Source organism: Passer domesticus, chromosome Z, assembly GCF_036417665.1.
Source record: "Passer domesticus isolate bPasDom1 chromosome Z, bPasDom1.hap1, whole genome shotgun sequence".
NCBI classification, from domain to species: domain Eukaryota; kingdom Metazoa; phylum Chordata; class Aves; order Passeriformes; family Passeridae; genus Passer; species Passer domesticus.
In genome coordinates, this window is record NC_087512.1 from 35,841,485 (window position 1) to 35,866,107 (window position 24,623).

Below are 24,623 nucleotides of genomic sequence, written 5' to 3' on the forward strand. Positions count from 1 at the left end.
TCTTGTTCCTTGTCTTAACAAGACTCCATAACTGATTTTTACCTGTGACTTGCCTTTTCATCTCCTTCCTTGTTTTTGCTAAAACAAAAAGCTTTCTTGTTGTAAGTTGTCTTGCGAAAGTGGTTTCATAAAGTAAAGTAAGTCTAAAACCATTATGCTTCCTTTAAATCGACCCTGACATAATGTGTTTTCTGTGACTGATTTAGTATTTTATTAAAATTTACACTTGGGAGGCACTGTAACCTCGTGATCCCTATTCACAAAACCTAGTATTTAGCTGAGTGATGATGTGTAAGCTGCTCATGTGCTTTTCTTGTTTCTGAGGGTGCTGTAGTGGATTTTCAACAAGGAAGATGTTGCTGTTAAGGAGGAATGTAATTTGAGGAAATAAGGAAAGACCGTAGACTTGATAGTTCTTGCGGAAAATCATCTCATGTTGTTTGTGTATTGTGTAAGAAAATACAACCCAACTGAGGCATCTTTTGCCTCAGGTGTACTGGGGTAATTTCTGTCCAGTATAATAATTGTTAAATTATTTTAGATTTTGTGTTTAATATAAATTATCTTTGCATTTCTTTTCCAGTCAACTATTTAATTGTATGCTTCAACCTTTTTCTTTTGTGTTTGTAGGTCAACTTAACCTACAGATTCCATGGCAAAACCTTTATACTCAACCTGTTGAGGCAGTCCTTGAAGGAGTTTATTTGCTTATTGTGCCCACAGCCAGTAAGTTAATGTATAGGAAGAAGAGACTATATGGATTGGTGGGGTTTCAGAATTATCTGGAATGGGTTGATACTGTTTTTATGAGCTTTATTCTTAATAGAAACTTTTAGCAATTACAGTTAAATAATGGAGTGGAAGTCTTTCAGTAATTTACGTTTCATCACCTAATTTTTTGCTATGTAACTGTTATGTTTAACTGTTACACAAATGTAAAAATTACAGCTTTTGAAACAGTATCTTTAAAAAAATATATACGACTTTTTGTTATTATACATTTTTACATTATGTGTTTAGGCATAAAATATGATGCTGAAAAAGAAGCCAGGCAGCTCTTGGAAGCAAGACAAAGGGAGTTGCAGAGAATAGAAGAAGCAAAGCAAAAGATAGCTGACCGAGGTAAGGGTGGGAAAAGCTAATGAAGGTGATGCTGTTTCTTTCTTTACTTTAATCCAGAAAGATGCAGACTTTGTCAATGTGTTCAGATTCTTGTTTTTTCCTTGTTACTTAAAAACCTATTAGTTATATTTTTCTAGGTATAATTGCCATCAGTATTGCAGAACCAGCATTCTGAAAATAAAAAGGTTTGAGCATTGATGTGATCTGATATAAATTGGGCTTTTGAAATACTGCTTTTTGTATCATGTGTCGTCTGGCATTTTCTTTCCTCTTTCATAAGAAACAGTTTGTTTCTAGTGTCAAATACTGTACCAATACAGTACCAAATACAGTACCAATACTGCTTTTTAAAGGTTTGTTTCAATCTGTTCTTCGTTACATGCAAATTCTTATATTTAAATTAAATTTCTGGTACTTCCAAGAAGTATGATTTTTTCCCCTAGAGTATTGGTGGGTGCTGGTCATACTTTTGAACTGCCTGATTCTTCACTCTGCAGGTAGTAAAGCTAGGAAAACTTTTAATCTGAGAATGTAAATGTTGTAGATTATACAGAGCAAACATGTTTCTATGGAGTAAAATGTAATAGAAAATTCAAACACCATGCTAAATTTATTGTGTTATTGTTTTGTCTAATTTAAAAAATATATTGGAATGTAAACAAAATATTAAATTGTTTTCCTTTAACATAGATAAAGTAAAAGAAGAGAAACAAGACACTTTTGTAGAAAAGCTAGTTACTCAGGTCATCAAAAATCTTCAGCTGAAAATTTCCAACATCCATATTCGCTATGAAGATGATGTAAGTATTTTTGTGTATCTTAGCATAAGGGGTTGTGCACTGTAACATGAAATGGGGAACCTGTCTGATTTCTTCTGGTTGCTTTTCATGTTGAGAGAATACTAGTAAGTTGTGGAATTTTATTAGTTTGATAAAAAAACCCAAACAAACTGAAGAAAAGCTTGGACCAAAATGTAAAGATACTTAAATTCTTAGCGAAGTGTATGCTTATAGAGTATGAAATAATTATTTTTTTGTCTTTTCCTGTGTTGTATTAGATCACAAATCGTGATAACCCCTTGTCATTTGGGATTTCACTTCAGAATCTAAGTTTGCAGGTAATTTTATTTCTCATCTTTTATCTGAAAAACATGTTAATATATACCAATAGGTGAAGTTGTGCTTTTGTATGTTGTGCTTTCTGGTAACATACTGTCTAATGGAAAATACACTTGTAATCATCAGCAATACACAATGGTGTGGTTTCCAGTACACCAGATTTGCTAGATTTGGGCTGTTCATTCTGAATATTTTACTGAAACTGACTTGAGGTCCAAGAAAGAAAGTTACTGCCTGATAACAGGGAGTGGTGGGAAAGAAAGAAAGAAAAGAAAAAGAAAGAAAAAGAAATAAAGAAGATGACAACTTATTTTTGACTAGAGCTAATTTTTTTTTTGATCTGTGAACTGCACTTTAAGGTACTTAGAGTAGTAATCACAAGATGGTATGAAATTTTTTTTCTGTAAGACTGTGTAGTAGGATAGTATGTTGATTGTTCTGAGTTGCTCTGATTCAGTAGTTTTTGCTAACTGCTAGTTGTAAAGAAAATATGTCCTAAGTAAACGTTACTTTCTTGAATGAAATAGTGGTTTTGTGAATGCTTGTTCCTAGCACATTAAAGGGTCTTCTTTAGGCTCAAACTAAAATTGATTGATTTCAGAATTATAAATAATTCAGTCCCTTGTTTATCTCTGTCCAAGGAGCCTGCCCAAAAATATTATTGGTGAAAGGAAAACTGTTTACAATGCTGAAAGCAGAATCTTAGATTATCTTGGGTTCTTGTGTGCAGCCTATCAGTGTGTATACATGTACATATTTTTGGAGGAAGTAGACTTTTCAAGCTTTCACTTAAAGTAATGCATTAATCATCTTAAATCAGGACATTGTATTCCATTACTTTCCATGGCATTTAATTATGGTGATGTAAATGTTATTATGATGATTTTTTGTAGTTTGTTTCAGTTATAACCTGTTGGTGAATTATAGATACTGGAGTATTTTTGTTTAATTCTCATTTCAGACCTCAGATAAGAATTGGAATCCATGTTTACATGATGAAACTGCTAAGTTGTTCCACAAGGTACAGTATAGACTGCCTGCTAAAGAAAGAATTGCTAATAAAACAAGCTGCATTAGAGTTTCAGAAAGTAAGATTAAGAAAACATGTAACTATGTAGGCTCTATAGCAAATATAGCATTCTGAATATTTTTATTCATCCAGACTTTGTGAAATCCAAATTAATCTAAAATTTGTGGATACCAATGCGTATGTTCTGTTGTATTTTCAGCTTGTGCGACTGGATAACCTTTTTGCTTATTGGAATGTGAAATCAGAGATGTTCTACCATGGTGGTTGGGATGAATCATTGGTAAGATAGTGTATCTATCTAGTCTTTTAGTTGAAACTGGGAAGCAGAGAACATGCTTCACATTCAGACCTGCTTCTTTCTATATCAATGTCCTGCAGAATTGTTTGTAACTAAAAATGTTTTTAGGAAAAAACCAGTATATGTTGGAAAAAACAGTATAAGGGTTTTATGTGATGGAAGTATAATGCTTATCTGAGAAAGTTAAAAAAACAGTCTTCTGCCAGTAACAGAATTGAGACAATTGATGGTCATCTTACCACTATTCAGTGATTTTTATTGGTAAATATAGACATGTGATCCTGTTAAAAACATAGATGAGTATTTTGAATTTTACTTGGGGTCAGAGGGATTATCTGAGAACTGTTTAAAAATGCTAACATTTTGTGCTTTAAAAACTTTATCTGGAAATAGAAACACAACTTACTGTTCACTCCATTGCATGTGTAGGTTAACTTAAAACAGGGAGTTGCCAGCCACAACGTGATTCCAGACGGTTATGATTTTGGTAAGTGTTATTTAATTGTAATATTAATTTTTAATTGTAATTTTTACTGCATCTCAGTGGTTGTCACTTTGGCTTTTACTCAAAAATCTTACTAAGGAGTGCAGTTTAAGCCTGAAAGAGTAACTTTCTTTCTGACAGTGAACATTGTATTGTTTAGGTATATAAAAAAAGTCTTGATAAAGGTGAGTCTTGAGTCATGTATCATTCTAATGGAATGTTGTACATAGATTCTCATTGTTAACATCTATTGATTAATTCCTTTATTTAAGAAGTTTAGCAATAACATATGCGCTGTGTAAGTTTGGTGAATTCAGATTAGTTTGAGTATGTTTTTGGGGTCACCTGCTTTATGCAAAGTATCCTTTTTTTTTCCATGAGAGGTGGAAGTAGTAATCACACAACTTTGAAACATTAATTTTTTTTAGTGGGAATATTGCAAGTTATATTGCTTTGAGTACTTCTTACTTAATTTTGAAAATCACATTGGTGTCACTCAAAAATGGTGATAGTTTGCTTTCCGTTGTATGGAAAATACAAGGTTTGTGTTTATCATTATAAACTGTTTATAAACTGTTCACAAGTCTGAATGGCCTTGGAAGTGGCTTGTTCTCCAGCAGGAAAGTCCTCAGTTCACTATAGCCAGGGTTAAAAAATCACTATCAGTTTTATGCTGCTACCTTCCCCTAAAAGAGTCTCTCTGTTAACTGACAGAAAACTATTTCTTCTGATTCCTTACCCTTATCTTCCTTATCTTTTTTGGTTGCTGGATTTGATTCTTTTTGCAATAAAACAAGTATTAAACATTATAAGTTGTTCAAGTCTTTATGTAGTAAGTTCAAAATAGGTGTATGTAAAGCTTAGGATTCAAGATTTATACTCTTAAAATTCAACAGTGCCATCAGAGATGCTGACTTTGTTGGTGTACTGTGGTAATGAAAATTTGGTCCCATTTGGGGCATGACTTCAAAAGACTAAAACTTTGATAGGAAGGTAAGAAGCATGAAGTCTAATTTTATCACTTCATGTAAATATGAACATTATACTTATGTATAAGAACCATAAAAAATGAACTTTAGGAAGCTAAATGTAGGGAGAAAATTAATTGAAATACTTCCATGTAGAGGTATAACTAAAAGTTTCATGGTTTCTTCTTGCAAAAATGCATGTTTCCACTAGTATGAACCTTTCAGAGAATTTGGAATATCTGATATGTAGATAATATATCAGTATTTTTGCTGAGATGAAAGAAATCATATTTGAAATAAATATGATTTACACAAACTCAGATAATATAAAAATTCTTACTGTTGGATCAATGGCTGAAACAGATGAAAATATTGAACTAAAGATGGCTTCAAAAGTCTGATATTTCCAAACTATGGAACAGATAAAATATTTATATTTTGAACGTTTTTTCTTGTGATGTGCCTCACTTTTATGTAGAATGCATATTGATTTTTTTCCATGCTTTCTTGGGCTTGGAATTAGAAACATAGAATGTTGGGTTTTAACCATTGTTGTGAGTATAATTTATCAAAGAGGAAAGCATTCATAATAGCAACAACAAAAAAATCTCAAGAAATAAGAGTTCCTATAGTGAAATAAATGCTATATTTGAAACTGTCTTGTACTATAAATGTATCATAGCCAAAAAAGATTCCATTTGTTACAAATGTAAACTGTTTATTGAAACATCTGTATGTAATTCAGGGTTCAGGAAAGTCAGTGGCGGTGCTCTGCAGAAATTTGTTTGGTAAATGTTGCCACAGTGAAACTGAAAATTGAGTATAGATTGTATTCTGTTTTAAGTTGTGTTGGTGCAGTTCATGTTTTTCAAGTCTAGCATTCTAGAACTAATAGTCTGGCATAATTTTAGATAAGTATATGTATAATTTATTTCAGTCTTAAATAATTTAATTGCACTTTTTATATCAACTTGTGTTTTTTAGTATTCCGCCCAATTTCAGCTAAAGCCAAGCTCCTTATGAATCCTCGATCTGATGTTGACTTTTCATCACCGAAGATAGATCTAGATGTAAACTTACAAGATATAACTGTTGAATTCAATAAGCCACAGGTACCAGTTATTTTTCTGAAGTTATATATAATGTAGTAAAAAAGTTAGTTTGCAAGAATAAGAAAGGTGGTCTGAAATTTTATAATGTACATATTTATTAACTTAGTCTTGGTTTTTGTTTTTTTTTGTAACTGATTTTCTCTTCAAAGATAAGCTTGATACCTGTTGTTCTGTTGTTCTCAGAAAGATAATAATGCTCAGTTTGGATTTGTTTGCCTAGTACTTCAGTGTTATGGAGCTTCTTGAATCTATTGATATGATGACTCGAAATCTGCCATATAGGAAGTACAGACCTGATGTTCCAGTGCACAACAACGCCAAGATATGGTAGGCAACCTTAGACTTTGAAAATAATTTGTTAGTTATTAACTTAAAATAATTACCAAAGAATTGCTTCTTTCTTAAGGAGGTTAGAACTAATTTCCTTCTGAAAGGAAGTATTTTGTTTTTATTATTTTTTCTTAAGCTAGTATTTTAGGAAGTTGATGAGGACCTCAAACCAAAACTGTGGACACAATATTTAAAAATCTGTGATTGCACTCTTAACGACCATTATCAGGAACTTAAGTCTGATAGTGTTTTTGTGTCATAAATTTGTTTAAGTTAAAGCTCCCCTGTTATATGTTAGGTAGCTCTACAAGAACATAACTATTACCTAAAAACAGGCAAACCATTGCAACACAGATGGCAAGGATTTGATTTCTTTTCAGAAGATTCGTTAAAAATTTATTATTCTCACACATGCATGCATAGATTTAGCAGCAATCTGTTAACTGTGTATAGGGAAAAATAGTAAAATTCTGAGGTTTCTCAGCTGATCAGAAGTATGATATTAGTCAGGGGATTTCACTCTTGGCAAATACACTTGAATTTGTATTAAGTGAGAGTCTGCAAAGCCTTAGTAATCTTTTCAATATACCAAAAGAAAGATAAGCTATACATTTGCTTTGCTTTCAGGTGGAAATATGTTATTGATGGTGTCCTTGGAGTAAATGTTCAACCTAAACTCCAAATGTGGTCATGGGAACATATTTCACATCATAGGAAGCAAGTGAAGAACTATAAAGAGTTGTATAAAACAAAGATAACATCAAAAAAACCTAGTGAAGAAATCTTAAAATTGTTGGAGGTTAGTAATTTTCTGTTGAAGGCTTAAATATTGTTCATCTTGATACTTGTTCAAACTTAAATGTTAAAATGTTCCTAAATCACTTCTAAGTTAAAATAAAATTTTCAGTGGCCATATTTGCAACTTTGTTCCTACATTTCTTTGTTATTAGTATAAATAAATACATGAGGTAAATCTTTAAATTAGTAACTGCAAGAAAAACAGCTTAAGCTGGTGTGCTGTTCTTTTCCAGGTTTGTTTTAAGTTTTCAGATTCAGCAAATTAACTTGGATTGCATGAATTGCAGTTATTTACTGTAAAACTGAGCTGTGGAATGTAACAGTTGTTAAATTGTCAAAAATAATGTCTCATCTCTCTTCTAGGAATTTGAAAAGGCCTTGGATATTTTTAACATCACTTTAGCAAGGCAACAAGCAGAAGTTGAGGTAAAATTGCAGCATTTAAATGAGTCTACAAATAACTGAAACATAAGGTCGTGGAGATTTTAGGCAGACGCCTTTTAGCTATGGTGATTGAGTGGTGTATCATACAGTCTTTCCATTTTCCTCCTTCATGATTTTTTTATTATGAGGTGTAGTTAGTTTTTCAGCGCTGTAATTAAACAAAAATTAGATAACTCCATATACTCTTTCTTCAAAATGACTGGCATAAATCTGGGATAAATCCCTTTCTATTTCCGGTGGGAAGGATCTACTTTGGAAAATGTGGCCAAAGGATTAACAAAGTTAAATTGGAAATACACCCAAAGCTGTCCCTCCTCACAGCGGCCTAGACTCTTAGTGCACTCCATTTTTTCATGATACTGTGTTACATTGAGTGATCACCTGTAGTATGTTGAGTCTGAAAAGAGATGCAATGTTTCTCTTTGCAAAGGTTACTCAGAGTACAGCAATACATTTTAATGTACTCTTTGCAAATGTTACTCAGAGTACAGCAATACATTTAAGAAGATTAGTGCAATTAGATTAGTGCAATTGGCAAGATAATGTGACTTGAGTAGTTACACTTAATTTGTTAGCCTTGGTTTTCCTAGGTTAATGTACTGTTTAGTTTTACATACAGTGTTTGAGCATCTTTCTAGGACACTGAAGTGAAATATTAGTAGTTCTTCTGAAATCTGTCATCTTTCTAACCCAAAATTCTGAAGAGGAATCTGTAAATGTGATTGTTCCTTCTATTTGTCTGTATGTACACCCCCATTTTAATGCCTGTGTTGCCATTACCCCAGCTCTAACAGAAGCAGAAGAAACATTCATGACTGTTCTTCTTCAGTTTATCCAAACTGGAGTGCTTTTCAAGGGGTGGCAGAAGGTTTGGTTTTGGTTTAGTTCTCATTTGATTTTGGAATAGTCTTATCTTGTAGTGTATCGTTTCCTTGGTTTTATCTTTTTCCTTCAACTTTTTGCAAGTTGATGGAAATTCTGAAATATTTTCTATCTAGTTTTGTTCTTCCTTCCCCCAGTGTGATTATGCTGCTTACAAAAGGTTATGTCATATATGCATTTCTGACTACCTTCACATCCTGAGTTATAAGATACATTTCTGTAACACTTAGAAGTAGGTTGCAAGGAAATGAATTTTCAGTTGTTTGGGCTTTAAGTCTTGCGTTTGAAAAATGTTAGAAGTACATCTTGAAAAATGTGCTGGCTGATTATCTGAATATATTTCATAGTATTGAAAATCAGATCACAGTGATTTGAAGTTGTGTTCTGTCTCCATCTATCTGTCAGGATGCATCTGTTTTGTTGTTATCAGGTCATACCTTTGAAAAAATATTCAAATGATTTAGAAGAGAAAAATATACTACTACTTTGGTATCCTGACAGTTAGCCTTAGATCTGCCAGGTATTTAAAGGAGGACCCATTAGATGTAGGCTGAGTAAAGCCCGGCAAATGATCCTGCTGTTTGCAAAGCTTTTCTGTTTCTTAAAAGCATACCTAAGAGTTGACTTTCAAGGGCTTACTTTTCAAGTAAGATTCCTAATCAAGCTCCTCAGAAATCACGTTTGTGATCACAGTGCTCATTTTTGGGCAGCTTTATAGCCAGAACTTTATATTCCAAACCTCAGACCACTTTTCCTTTTTTATCGTGAGTATTTGAAGTACCAAATAATAACTTCAGCTTCAGTAGCTAAGCTAATAATAGCTAAACTTTAGTAGCTAAGCTCTGTATCAGCTTGAGAAATGCTATCATTTCAGCCTAGGGCAGACTTCTAGGATTTACTTCAGTTAGGACACAGGATAGAGCTATGGAATCATTTAGGTTGGAAAAGACCTGGAAGAACACCAAGGTCAACTATTAACAGAAAATTGCTAGGTCTACCAGTAAACCATGTTCTAGAGCACCATATCTATGTGCCTTTTAAATACCTCCAGGGATAGCGACTCCACCACATCGCTGGGCAGCTTGTTGCTTTGCTTGTCAACCCTTTCAGTGAAGACCCCTTTCCTAACAGCCAATATAAACCTTCCCTGGCAGCACTTGAGGCAATTTCTGCATGTTAAGTTGCTTGTTACTTGAGAGAAGAGACTGACCTACCTGGCTACACCCACTTTTTGGGTAGTTCTTTCTTTTAGTCAAAATAGTTACCTTGCTGATTAAGCTTTAAGTCTATGACTGCATTGATTACTTAACCATTGTAAATGGAGGAGAGGGAAAGTTCAAGAAGATTCTTCAGCAAATTTTTGTAGTTCCTATACTGCACAGATGTTTTTTTCTTCATCTTTGCGAAGTGATTTCTGTCTGCAGTCTTTCTTTCCCTGGGCTCTGCTGCCTGCTTCTGTCTCAGACATGTGAAAGAGTCATAGCTTTAAACATCACTTTTTCTCCATGGCAGTTGTCCTTCAGCCTCAGTATCCCAGAAATCTGTAATCTCACAGATTTAACCTCTTTATCTAAGGCCTGTCCATTTTTAATTTGGGTCATTCACTTTGTAACATCTGCTTGATGACATGGTAACCTTTATGAAGAGGACTTCTGAGGACTTTGTTCAAACTTTTGGTAGCTTTTTGTTGTTAAGCAGACATTCTGCATCATCTCTCTGAGGTGAATCAATAGTATAAACCCAGAAACCTTTACATTTTTGTGGTGAATCCTGCCTTCCTTTGTCCGGTAGGTATGTAGATGTGAAAAGTCCCTACAGAGTACCGATTTAGGGTCAGCTGGGTTTTTTCCTAGTTGTGTTACAGAGATATTTGTGTTTTGAATGCTGAGAAGGGATTCCTGTCTCACTTTCACCAGAGTATCTTTACATTTAGGGCTTGCAACTGATTGTATATTTTTGGATCGCATTAGTCACAAAGAAAGTTAGTTTGTGTGGATCACTATAGTTCTCAGAACAAATTTGTCTCTTGGATCACTCGATGTTTGTTTGCCATCCCCATGGCAAACATTCAGTGGTCAGTTTTGGATGTAGTCTACACTTTCTGTGAGGACCCAGTATTGGAATCGTGACCGGCATCAGATAGGGCATCAACTAGTTGTGGAAATAATGAGTGTGGGAGGAGGGAGGGCTTCCTTACTATTTTACCTATATTTATCACTTGCAGGAATAGTTAGAGTAAATACTGTATTATGAGAGTAAATACTTTTAAAATTGCTTTGGGTATCCATCTTGAAACGAAAAATGTAGGGCTAATGTAAAATTTAGCCTGTGATGGCTGTTTAGTTGCTTACATATGTATTTTAAATTATTCTTTAGAAAACCATGGTATATAATATTGCAGGTTTTTATGGTGAAAGCTGGAGAGAAAAGCTGCTCTGTAAGAAATGTTTATTGACCTTTTACATGTTCTGTTCTTTTGTAAAGGTGGTTGTTATTATGCAAAATAAATTGGTCCAATAATGCACTGTGTACTTGAAATAGTGACTAGAAGGGAAACTAAATAAAAACATTTTGCCTTTTTAATGCTTGTCTAATGATCTTCTAATATGTTAGAGCTACTCTGGGTCTATATTTTTCTTAGGAAAAGTAATGAAAAAGCATGAAGAAAATTACTTACCTAAGTATTTTTTAAATTTAAGGCAACTAAGGCTGGATTGAAAATCTACAGGCCAGGAGTAAAACAAGATGATGAAAATTCTGGTGGCTGGTTTAGCTGGATATGGAGCTGGTCGGGTGGAAAAAAGGATGAACAAAACCAAGAAGTAAAGGGTTCAAGTATGATAATTTATTGGTATTCTCTTTGTTACTAGGAATCTATTAGAGTCCTAGGTACCTAGCAGTGGAACTTGTTATCAAATTGTTACTGTATACATTTTCTCTTATCCTTTGCTATTGCTGATGTAATTGTTAGTTGCGTGTAACAGAGGTTATACAATTGTATAACTTCTCCATAGTTCCTTCTGAACTGTGTTCAATACAGTAGAAGTTATGGAATGTAAACAAGTCTACTTGCATTCATTTTAAAATTTGTGTATTTCGTGCTATGTATGGTTGATACATAAGGCACTAGTAACGATTATGGAACATAGAAAGTAAATCACAAAGGCTGCTTCTGTTGTTAGCAAGATAGGAAATAAAATAGGTAAGGAAAAAATTATAAGAGCATTTTAAAGCATGCTTTAGATTTGCAAGACTTGGCTTTAAACCCTGGGGTATTTTCTTTTACTAATTCGTGACAGTAATGGTGACAGTATCTACTGGATATTGTACAGCTATCAAGCACAGGAAAGTGTATAACAGTAATTGCATTTTTCAGATACCTATACTCAGTTTAACTGACCTCTTGAAATGTGGCAGGTCTTGAACAGCTGATGACACAGGAAGAGAAAGCTAAACTTTATGCAGCAATCGGATATAGTGAAACAGCTGTGGATCCAACCCTTCCAAAATCAGTAAGTCATAGCTGACTATATGGTAACAAATAGTAGCTTTATCTTTTATATAGCTGCTAACAAAGATCTTTATCTGCTAACAAAGATCTATAAAGATGATAGCAAATCACTTCTAAGTTACTTGAAGCTCTGTCTCTAGATCTGAATACTGTTCTGATACCTTTTAATGAAGTTACTGCATGTCAGTTTTCTGCATCCTTAGATGCAGTTTCAGTTTAGTGGTTATAAAGCTTACTTTTGGATATTCTGAAATAGTAAAGAATAAATTTTTGCTTTCTCTAACAAGAATAAGATCATATATGTAGTGTATTATAGTTTAAATATTGAAGTATATTCATATATTATCTTTAAAAATTCAAAAGCTTTTTAAGAAAATGCACTAGGGAATCTTACTAAAGGATCAGGAAGTGCACTGTAATCTAAAATAGGAGTGATAGTAGATGAGGTAGAATAAGTGATTATATATTATAAAAAGAAAGAGATGATTCAATGATTGTACTGGGAAAGAGAAACATTTTGAACCATTCAGAAATAGTCTGATAAATCTTCTTACTGTAAGATACCAAGGATGATATGATGAACTGCTTTCTACCTCTGCATCAGAGGGTCTTTTTCACAAAATTTGGTAAAGATATAAAAGACTCATATTTGTAAGGATACTCTGCTCTTTAGTTTAGCCTGCATCTTTGTAGACTTTTACACCAGCTATGATACAAGCTATGCAAGAAAGCAGTAGTTTCAAACTTAGTTGTAGCTTTCATCTCTTCATAAACTGTATTAAGATGGATACTAATGTGTTTTATACTCTTATGTTGTTTTCTTTCTGGCATATCTAGTATGAAGCCATGAAGTTCTCTGTGAACTTATTAAGCATGTCTATATCAATAAGAGAAAACCAGCAAACTCCTAAGCTAATAGAATTTGCATTAACCGACTTGAGTACAGTATTTACTCAACGACCAGGTGCACAAGCAATAAGGTGAGCTTTCTCTATCAAACTGGTTTCGCCTGTTGTGAAATTATGATGATGACTAGTAGGCATTTTAAGACTGTGTTATGATATTTAAGTGTCATTCCTTGTGCAGATTGGAGTGGAGTCATTCTGCGTCTAAGGCATGAATCGTGGATACTCTTCCCATGATTGAATTCTCTGCATCTCCAGAGTTTTTTGTGCTAATATGGATATATTCCTTTTTTTTTTTCCTTCAGTTTGTCATTGTTATTTGCAAACAATCTAGTTACTTACTTGTTATTTGCTTTGAAAAGTGACTGTTAAGTTTCCTTTTGAAATTTAACCTGAGCAGGGTGGTGTTGTAACCACTTGTTTGTGGGCATTTAACATGACTGAAAAGTTCTTGTGTTCCCAGTTCGCTTTTAGATTTGTGGAAGAAATATGTAAATGATGATTTTTCGTTTGTTTTATGCTCTCACAGTAGGTGGTGAAAAGCATCTAGTGAAATATTTCAATTTTATTTCAAATGTAGTGACTTAAAAATTCTGGGAGAAGATAACTCTCCTGTTTTAAACCTTTTTCACTCTACTTTGAGATGTACAATATATGTATGATACTAAGATACTATTGATCTTGATTAGTTTTATGTAGAATTTTTTCTAAGGTTTTGCATCTGTGTTTTCTGTTGGTACTTCCGTGCATCTAAATGGCCCTGACAATCCTCTTGTACTAAGAAAAAGGGGAAAAATACTACATTTTTTACAGTAAAATATTTTTCTTAGAGTGTTGGGAGATAAAAAATCTTCAACTAAGAGCTGTTACAGAGGTGGATACCATCTTGGGAAAAAAAAAAAGTCCAAGACCTAAAAAGTACCTCTTGGAGTAATTAGGCTATTTATCTTTGTTTCTTTCATTTCTCTGTGCCAGAACCCTTTTGTCTCTGTTGTGTGTTTGTTTCCCTCTATAAATACACCTTCTAATTCCTGAAGTCACAGCAAAGAATTCTCATTTGAATTCTGCCACTTTGCAGAATCTCTTACGTGCCCTGACACCTGTCCTCATGAAAAGTGAATGAAGGAAGTAACTGGGATGCCCTTTTGTATTTAGACAGGGGCATCTAATAGACACAAAAGAGAATGAAATGGAAAAAAGTTAACACATGGATGTGTATATTAAGTCCTTAGAATAAGCTATAATTTAAGGTAGGGTAGAAACATATTGTACTGGTTTGTGTCTTGGTTTTTTTTCCGTGTAATTTTTTATACTTTGATCATGTAATTGTACTTAGTCAGATGGATATTGCATCTGAACAGTCTGCCTATATATCTTTACAGGTTTGAAACAAAAATTACCTCCCTTGAAGTTACAGGCGTGTCTCAAAAAAAGTGTACACCCCGTCTCCTGTCTTCTCGAACGGTCTATTCAGATGACAGTACCTCGCTTTTAAGCATAATGTTTGAGACTAATCCTTTGGATGAGAAAGCAGATCAGAGGATTAGAATAGAATCACAACCATTGGAAATAGTATATGATGCAGTAAGTAAATGTTTGAATAAGCTATAAATCATCAAAAATCCTACTTAATAGTAAATTTACCTTTTTTTTTTTTAACAGATGACAGTAAATAACTTAGTGGATTTCTTTAGACCTCCGAAAGATGTACATTTAGAGCAATTGACATCAGCAACTCTGATGAAACTTGAAGAATTCCGTGAAAAAACATCAACAGGCAAGTGCTGCATATTCTTCTGACAGCACACTCAGACAAATTCTAGATCATAGGAGTGCTAACTGTATCTTTCCCGATGAAGATGTGTGCATCCAAGTCATAGCTTTCTAAGACACCACCTAAATCAGGTGTTTCCCACCTGCTCAGTTAGCACTGTTTGCTATCATCATTTCATCTACTTGATGCTTCTTTAAGGAGTGTCTATAATGAATGGTTCAGAAGAAATATGAAGAGTCTATGTACCTTCAGTATATGTACCTTTCTAACACACCATCTAAATAAGTTGAATTATTCAATCTTACTGCACTATATTTATTCTAAGTATTGAATAATTTTATGTTTGCATCTCTTTTAACTTAAACTATTTCTACTTGTAAAATATCCTCCAAATCCATAGATAGTCTTTATACTCCATACAGAGTTAAAACAGTTTGTTACATCTTCTGTTTTGTTCATGTTATGTTAGTTATTTAACACTTGGTTATTTAATACTCCTCAAATAGTAATTGTGAGATACTAGTCCTCTAAGTTAACCTCTGAATCCTTTTCAGATTTCTTTTTTTTTTTTTCAGGAAATAATGCCCTGGTATAGGTGTTTTTGATTTTCTGACTTCCTTGATGAATATTGATTTTGATTTGGATTGACTCAGTTCAAATTATATAAACTGCATTTTATCTGCTTTCCAGCTGCTCAGTTTTACAGCCATTACACTAGTTTTAGTTTAATCCTGTTTATCTCTAGAGATCTTGTAGTTTAAGACAGGAATGGAAATGCTGAATACTGTGAAGACTAACACTGAGATCTGTGGATTTAATTTGTTCCAGTAAGGATGTCTGAGGCTTTGTAAATAAGAGATGTGTTTAGCACAGTGTCCTGTCTCTGTGGATGGGAGTGGATGCTGAGGGGAGATTTCATATATAAATTATTTTTAAAAGGAAAAAACAAACAATGGATGTTTTCTTAAGCCTCTTACAATTGCATAACCTATTAATAATTAAATAGTAAATGTAAAAAAATCTGAATGCTGAAGTGATAAAGATTTAAAGAAAGCTCAAGCAAAAAGTTTATTTGATTGCTTCTATCAGGCTAGTATTGGGAGGGAAATCAAGCATCAATGGTATTTTTATTCATTAGTTCTTCTTTGAGTGAACTGTATATTTAAGGACTAATATCAGATTAACCAGAATTATGTTGATCAGCTTTCTTGTCTTTTCTTTCAGAAATTTCTTGAGCAATATTGAGTGTATTGATACAACGGTTCATTGTTGATTTCTGAGATGAAATTTTAAATTTACTTATATATAATATGCTTGGTTCTCTGCTGATTAGCACCAAATACAGTGGTGTTGATCATGATTAGTATTTTGTGGAAATACAAAATTGTCTTCTCTGTTTATTACAGTTTTAGCATATCATTACTGTAGAGGCATGTCCAATACTGTTTGTACGCTCACAAGAATGCTGTGTTGTCCAGAGTTACCTAAAACCTTGTTCCAGTCACAAATGAAAAATTTGATGAGAATATCTCTAAATATGCGGTACATTGCTTGTAAAATCTTGTCTGGGTCTTAGAAAATTGCCAGGGAAAAAAGATTGGAACTGCAGAATATTCTAATACAGGGAACTATGCTAAGCTCAGAAGTAGAATAATAAAAATGGGAACATAAATGTAATTAATGTGTTCAGACCTGCAGTCCTCAAGAATGCGTTCTTAACACTTTGAAGCAATAGAAGGTAGCTGGAAAATATAGGGGAACTGTGAACTGCAAAATGGAAAGAACCTGCTACACTGGAGTAGTTATGATTATCAGCATTAAAAGACATTTAAAAAGCTTGGTTTACCAGAGCTCAATTTATGGATTCCACTACATTTTCTTCTCAAATAAAAGAAGCAAGAAGATATTTACTTGACCTTTCTACATCACTCAAATTCAATTAGGCAATGCAAACTGATCAAATCCTGCTTTTCTTGTTATTCCAAGTTGTTTTGTCTTGCAAATACTGAAATGTAATTGCCATCCAGTTCTTTACTGACTAGCCTAGCCCTCCTGTGACAGGGCAGCCTTTGACAATGTAGCAGTTTTAATTGTTTTCTTACCAGTTGGTGTGTTTACTGTCATGTTATCTTCATAATTCATTATCTCTACTTCTGTGATCATCACCTTGTTGTAAACGGTAAATATTTAATGAGTTGTGGCTGCATCATAAGGCAGTTTCCAGATCTAACTTGAAGCAATACTGTTCACAATTCAGCTGAGCAAAAAAGCAGAATTTGATCTCAAATCTTAGAATGTCTGATTTTCCCAACTAATTGCATGATTTTTAAGCTTCATTTTTGTAAGATCATATATTTGCATATCTTTGGTGTCTCAAGATGGAGATGTTTGTCAGCAGAGTTAATGTAAACTTGTGTATCTCAGTATCAAAAAACACTAACAGTATGACTAGTGTAATTGGATACTCCCAATAAGGAATTCTGGAGCAATTAAATTTCTGAATTTATGGAACATAGTGGGTTAATTCAGTAATTTCGAAGTTGCAGTTCACATTCCAGTCCTTCTCACTTTATCTCTGCTCAGTGGAAAACATTTTTGAGTTTGCATATGTCACATTGTTGTCTATACTTGTCAGTTAGCACTGTTTGCTATCACCATTTCATCTACTTGATGCTTCTTTAAGGAGTGTCTATAATGAATGGTTCAGAAGAAATATGAAGAGTATATGTATATTAGTTATCTAGCATATAGAGTTTGTTTAAAATTAGACCTGATTTTCTTTTTATCGCTTTCTTTTAATCTTTGAATTACATTTGTTTGTTTGTATTTAATAATTGTACTATTTTTTTCAGGTTTGTTGTATATTATTGAAACCCAGAAAGTTCTTGATCTCAAAATAAACCTCATGGCTTCATACATCATTGTTCCACAAAAAGGATTCTATGATCATACATCAAATTTACTACTTCTGGATCTTGGTAGTTTTAAAGTATGTATTTACATAATGCAGTAATTTACCGGAAATAGTAATTCGGTTTTTTACCTGATTTACAATTTCTTAATTTGTGTTTTATGGTAGTGAAGAGTACCATAGTACTTACTCTTACTCTTACAAGAGTAAGAGTACCTCTTGCAGTTTATTTATTAGGTATTTATTTTAAAGTGCTTTCTAGTCGCGGCAAAAGTTACTGAAATCTTCTCAGTGGATTCGTTCAGTGCAAAAGAATTGCTAGAAAATACCCCTTCCCTAGTGTGAAACTACTGTTGAGACTTTGGACTGTTACATGGAAAATGTCTAGTAATTTTTTACATTGCCTTACAATATAAAAATGAACTTATTTGTTACATGATTAAATGGTATTTTTATTTTTGATATTACTATTACTTACCCTTCAATCACTGAATTTACTTTGAAACAAGAAAAGTAAATGTATGGGCAATTTTTAAGATCATTTAGATGAGATTTGAGGTATGTTTGAGATAATGTTTTGTCTTTTTGACTTCTCCTTTGAATGAGGTTTGTAAAATTATAATTTATCACTATAAAAAAGAAATAGACTTTGAATAGAAGTCCATAAAAATAGAAGAGACTTTGTCCATATTATTAATGGTCTTCTTACTGATGAACTTGTGTTCTTCAGGATAAACAATCTTACACGTGTACAGGCAATTTACTTTTTATTTACTTGTATTCTGGGTAAAATTGATTCTGCCACATACTATGTGTTTAGGTTGCTGTCTTTTTTAGCAAATATTTGTTTCAAATCCTAAAATCTTGCTAATGGGAGTTAGTTTGCTGTGTAATTTCCACATGATTACTTTCTGAACATGTTCTTTTGGTTTGAATTATAGAATGGTTTGGCTTGGAAGAGACCTTTAAAGGTCATTGAGTTCAACTTCCCTGCAGTGAGCAGAGACATCTTTGACTAGATCAGGTTCCTCAGACACCTGTTCATCCTGACCTTGAATGTTCCCAGGGATGGGCATTCACCTCCTCTCTGGGCAACTCATGCCAGAGTTGCTCTCTGGGCAACTCATTGCCACTCTCATTTTAAGAAAATTCCTTATATCTAGTCTATATCTACTCTTAGTTTTAAAGTGTTATCCCTTGACTTGTCAGAAGAAGTGCTGGTAAAGTCTGTTACCATCTTTCTTTTTGGCCGACTTTAAATACTGAAAGGCTGCTGAAAAATGTCCCCAGAGATGAACATCAGGGAGGGCACATACAAATGTGAAATGCCAAAGAATTATGGGTGTCCCAAAGCTGAATCAGAGGAATATTGACTGATATTAAAGGAAAGACATTAGTGATGAACAGTCCAAATAATCTTTTCATCTTTAATGTGTCACAAGTGAATTTAACAGATGTAAAATGTATAAGTAATATTTTATATAGAAAAATTCTGAATTATTATTCTACTGATTAAAAAGGTAATTGAGACTTTATACTTTGGAGTATAAGCCACTTATTAAAGAAAATTATTCTGTACATAGAAACAAAAAGCAAATTAAAATATATTATGCACTTTCTTTGAGGAAGAAATGGTAATACTCTGGGTTTTTTTTTGGTGCAGCATAGAAATTTTAGATATTTCTTGTGCTGTGATAGTTGTAAGACTGTTACCTGTAGTGAGGACTGCATCATTTGTTGTGGTGGGAACAAGTATTTGTAGAATTAGTGCCTTGAATATTTCTGAAATTTATTTATGTTTTTTTTTACATATTTTAAGATGGCAAGCAAAAGTCGTTCTGATTTATCAGAAATCAAAGTAGGACAAACCTCTATTGAAGATATAATGTCCAGAGCTTATGACAGTTTTGATGTCCAGCTCAGTAGCATGCAGTTACTGTACAGCAAGCATGGTAAGTATTCATGAAAGTAATTTTTCTTTATATGACTAAATACAATGTGATGGTGCTTGTGCCTCATATTTGTAGCTGAAGCAGAGGAGAATCTTTTGAAATTTACTTCTTCAAACATCAGTGTTCTAGATTCAGTATTATGAACATGTGATGAATTTCCAAAACATACCTTTAGGACTTCAGGTCCAATCTTAGCAAATTCATAATAAAATTCCTTTTGTTGAAGGATTTTTTGATTTGTTGCATAGAGGGTGTAAGACAGTAATTACTTTGTTTATGGTATTTTCCTTCAGCGCCTTTGCTTTTCTCCAGATTTAGTGCAGAATCCACAAGTAGTTGTAGGTTTGATCATTTCTTTGATGGTAAAGAAAGAATGAGAATTGAACTACTTCAGTAAGGTGTCCAAAGGAAACTTTAGTATTTTGGGAACTAGCAACATAGAGTCAATCATAATCAGACAAGTCTTAATAATTTAATTTTTAATCCTTTGGATTTAATTCAGTTTAATAATTTAATTCTCCTGGGGAGAATCCAGAGCCTAAACTCCCACTACCATGCGTGTTAAGAATTGGGTCCTTAGAATTCTACCCCATGGATGCTGTAGCTGTGAAATTAATTAGTCTTGTATGTCTGAAGTTCAGATCCTGTATAAATACATCTGATGATAGAATTGTAAAAGAGATCATGGCACCTGAATTTTTAGGAATATATACTAATATCACATACTTGAATACTGTGATGTGTACTGAGAAGGAATCTCTTTGAGTTTTTAAAGTATGTTTTCTCTGCTCTTCTAGATGAGAACTGGCGAGAAGCTCGGAAGCTGAAAAACTCACCTCAGTGCATCTTGCAGCCCTTGGATGTAAAACTGGAATTTAGCAGGGCTATGGTTGTTACAGATGCAAGAATGCCCAGGTATGTATTTTTCCCAATTTTGAAATTTTATAGTAAGTTACTTTTTTGAGGGGAAAAAGAGGAAAAAAATAAGGATCTGGCCATACCTGTGCACTTTTGAATTGGCTCTATTTAAATATTGAAAGTAAAATACATTTATCTAGAAAAATGCAGAATAAATTAAAATACGTTTTCAGATATCAAAAAGATAGAATGTTATAGTAGTATGTTTAACATATTTAAAGATTTTTATTAAAGATATTACTGCCTCTTCTAATTCAGTCTTCCTAATAGCTACATTTCAGTTCTCATTGAAAATACCAAGGAGCTAAAAATCTGAATTTAAAATCAGTTCTATAAATACAAAAAAAAAAAAAAAATAGTAGTACTGTTAATAATGATCAGTGGTTGCATGATATAATGCTGCCACCTTCTGGAAACCTGGGTTGTCAGATTCTGAATTTTGATGCTTACAAAACATCTTAATGTTTTCCCTCCTTACTTTTTCTCTGGTGAAGAAGGTAAAATAAAGGGATTGCAATTCACAGGAATCTTTTTATGTTAGAAAGTGCAATTACATTTCTATGGTCATATAATAGAATGACATAATTTTGATGTAGGTATGTAATTCACATAGTTCAAAAATTTCACTGGTATAACCTGGATTAAGAAGTGTGTTTTCTTAATGACTACATGTGTTGCAGTATTGCAATGCTACCTGTCTAACTGTCTTGGCTACCAGGTGTGCTTTGGCAGTTAATGTGTCCAACTGATTCTGGAAAATTTCTGCATAATTTTTCTCTATATCACATTGGGCACAAATGATAAAGGTTAACTGTAGCTTTTGTGTCAGCAAGAGTCCCCTAAATTGTAAATTTTAGTATAGTTGAACAGAGTTGAATATATAGTTTAGTTGAATATTATACTCAAATCAGTTACACATACATATATATATAAAATGTATTTTTAGTGTACATGTATCTGTTCCTTTATATTTCAGTTTTTATGAGCATACTATCATGTAAACCCAATATTATATTTTTTCCAGAGTTTTAAAATTAGTATTTAGAACTACCTGCATAGAACAGCATAGTTCTGTTGAGAAAAATTAGTGGAAAGATGTTACTTTTACAGCAAAATCTACTGCCAGAAATGTTTAATGTAGTAGGTAGATGTTTACAAATTAGTTTCTTAGTTTGGAAGGCCCCTGTTTTACATTTAGTCATCTGAAAAGCAGATGATTGGGTGACTCTGTTTTTGATTCTTTGATTGTACGTCTTTCAGTGACCTTTGGACTCATTTGAATTCCTTGCAATTTTGTTGTTCAAAACAGTAATGATTTTACTAGGCTTTGTCCTGACTTTGTTTAGAAAGGCACATTTCTATATTGCTACCTTGAAGACAATACTAATTTAGGTAATTTTGGTAATGACTACTGTATCAAAGGATTTTCACTGTTCATCTGTGTTTTCATGTATTCATACTTCCTAATCATTAAAATGAACTTTCATTCTGGTTGGATACGAATATCGGCATTTCTTTAATTTCTGGTAATAGGATGCTCCTTATAGTTTCTGTTACTTGAAATTCGGAAGCACTAATATGATTCTGTAATTTTACAGCCTGTGTAAGGTTTTATATTTTTTTTAATGTTTGTTTTGTCCTGTTGTATGGTTTCTCCATTTTCTGAAAGAGGTGTTTGAGAGTCTGTCATATGGTTTTTGAAGGTGTATGAAGGAAGTATTTGGATAGCAATGTTAGGAGCATCCTATATAATAGCATTCATTATAAACACAATAAAAATTCCAATGTGAAGGAGAGTACTGATTTGCATCTTTGATGGTGGCAATCTTTTAACATTTCTTTCTTTTTAAACACAACCAGACTGAACTTGAAGTTTCTGCACAGATTTCCTCATAAATTGAAGCACTTAGCTTCTCCACACCTCAGTCTCTACAAATGGGGCATAATTGATTCTCCATACTTTTAAAATTTTCGAAACCTTAAAACCTTTTGTTTAAAGAGCAGATTATTTGCGGTTGTCTGCTTTGTATCTGCTGAGTGCCTTCTAACTGTATGGGCTGTCTGTTGTACAAACATGAAAAGAGACTTGAAAATGTACACAAATTTTTCTTGAGAGGTTTAAGTGCAATGAATGTGGGAATTGCTATTGTATATTTAATTGCTATTGCTCTTCCAACAACTGAGGAGCACAGTAAAGAGAGAGGTCCTTCAAATCTGGTAGTTACACATCTACCTTAATCCTCTCCATAATAATGAAAGAAAAAAAAGGAAGAGTCTAAATCTCACTCTGGTAGAACTGAAATTAAGAATTAGAATAGTAGTTGAAAATTAATCCTGTAAGTTTAAGGATGTGAAGAAATTAATAAACTGAAGAAAACTAGTTACTGCCACAGTTTAACGTGTACAATTGTGTGCTTCCTTAAGTGTCAGAAACTGTTTTTTCAGATACTCTCATAGTATCAAGTTTAGCTGAGATGGGTTGAAAATATGGAGCTTTTTATTCTCACGTCATCTTCAGTCTTACATTTTATGTCGTTTTGAAGACTCCGGTGTGAGTTAAGCACCTCAAAAGTGGAAGAAAGTAGCATTAAGTAGCACACACACTATGCATTAAGCATCTGGTGTTCCCTGTTACCTGTTGAACAGACCTATTTATCTGTTCTAACTAGAAGTTGTAATAAAAACACAGTATGTTCTTTGAGCAAATTTTCTGCTTGCTTCTGTTACACTCACTTCTATGAAAAACAAAGCAGTGTTTTAAATCTTCAAAATACCAGTGTGAATGTTTGATGTGATTCTAGTTCTTTTTTGGCCAAATCCTGTTCTATTACACTTAAAATATGTTTTACTGTTTTCATTTTTAAAGATGGTTATTTTATTCTTTTATACCCCGTATTGCTGTATGTTTATTCCTTTGTTAAATATATAGACTACTGCTGTAGTCTGCTGAACCATACATGAGAAAGGAAGCATTTTTTTTTTGATGTTTTGAGCCCTAAACATTCATATGCAAAAATGCCTCCACCTTTTCTTTTGTAAAATACTTTGTAAAAGCTCAGTTATGTGATTTATTGTAAGTAATTAAATTAAATGCATGAACATGAGGGCATAGTTTCTAATTGTAAGGAAACTATGCCTTATGTAACTAAACTGGAAATGGTTATTAGTACTATTTGTAGTCCTGATCCACAAGACTTTGTAGTAAATGGAATACAGATTACAATATTAAGTTGATGGTTGCTGATCAAGTAACTTTTCTGTGTGGAACAGAAGGGTTACATATATATATATACACACATATATATATATATACACACACACACACATATATATATATACACACATATATATATATATACACACATACACATATGTATATATATATCTACACATATGTATATATACACAATACATGCTATGGTTAGATAAAGAATTTTCAGACCCAGAAGACTTTCATGGTTTTCAGAAAAATAATGTGAAATTTGATTGGAAAATTTTAAGATTAATTAACTGTGGAACTTTTGACTTTGATTCTTTAAAAAACAGGTTCAAACTGTCAGGACAGTTGCCTTTACTTTCTATCCAAATATCAGACCAGAAGGTGACAAGTATCTTGGAGCTAATTGATAGCATTCCTAAGCCAGAAAGTGCACCTGCTACCAGTTCTCCTCCAAAAATGACCGAGGTAAGATTTTTAAAAGAGATTTCATTGCAAACTATCAGAAAAATGCCTTCTTGATATTAGCATTCCAGTTTTGAAAGGTTCACAAGAAAGTGATGGACAAGCATTGACTTTGTGCCTTTTGCAAAAGTTAGCTTTTTCTCTAAAGCTGTAGAAAATTTTCTTGCTGTTTAGTTAGTTTATTACTTTGACCAATAATTATGAAATAGTTGTCAAGTGTTTGGGTTCAAAATAGAATCCCTCAGAGTTTTACTACTGTGAGAATTAATTTGTAGTTCATAATAATCTTGACTAATAAACATACTCAGTTTTATTGATTAGTTTTATTGTACCTTCAAATTTACAAATGTATCATAATGCTGCAGAATTTGGGTTCAACTGTTT

At 33.1% G+C, this 24,623-nt stretch overlaps 1 protein-coding gene across 5 annotated transcripts in view; it reads left to right on the forward strand.

Annotated features, from left to right (window-relative positions):
• The window catches only part of VPS13A (vacuolar protein sorting 13 homolog A), a 103,686-nt gene that overhangs the window by 9,254 nt on the left and 69,809 nt on the right, over window positions 1-24,623 (forward strand). For all 5 annotated transcript variants that reach the window (XM_064405060.1, XM_064405058.1, XM_064405059.1 and 2 more), the window contains exons 4-23: window positions 631-726; window positions 1,021-1,122; window positions 1,813-1,922; window positions 2,180-2,239; window positions 3,202-3,261; window positions 3,470-3,550; window positions 3,998-4,055; window positions 6,005-6,132; window positions 6,353-6,459; window positions 7,090-7,261; window positions 7,624-7,686; window positions 11,286-11,421; window positions 12,004-12,098; window positions 12,935-13,077; window positions 14,385-14,586; window positions 14,665-14,779; window positions 17,629-17,765; window positions 19,507-19,639; window positions 20,437-20,554; window positions 24,104-24,242. In XM_064405060.1, coding sequence (XP_064261130.1) covers window positions 631-726; window positions 1,021-1,122; window positions 1,813-1,922; window positions 2,180-2,239; window positions 3,202-3,261; window positions 3,470-3,550; window positions 3,998-4,055; window positions 6,005-6,132; window positions 6,353-6,459; window positions 7,090-7,261; window positions 7,624-7,686; window positions 11,286-11,421; window positions 12,004-12,098; window positions 12,935-13,077; window positions 14,385-14,586; window positions 14,665-14,779; window positions 17,629-17,765; window positions 19,507-19,639; window positions 20,437-20,554; window positions 24,104-24,242 — 2,255 coding nt within the window. The remainder of the gene's footprint in view (window positions 1-630; window positions 727-1,020; window positions 1,123-1,812; window positions 1,923-2,179; window positions 2,240-3,201; window positions 3,262-3,469; window positions 3,551-3,997; window positions 4,056-6,004; window positions 6,133-6,352; window positions 6,460-7,089; window positions 7,262-7,623; window positions 7,687-11,285; window positions 11,422-12,003; window positions 12,099-12,934; window positions 13,078-14,384; window positions 14,587-14,664; window positions 14,780-17,628; window positions 17,766-19,506; window positions 19,640-20,436; window positions 20,555-24,103; window positions 24,243-24,623) is intronic.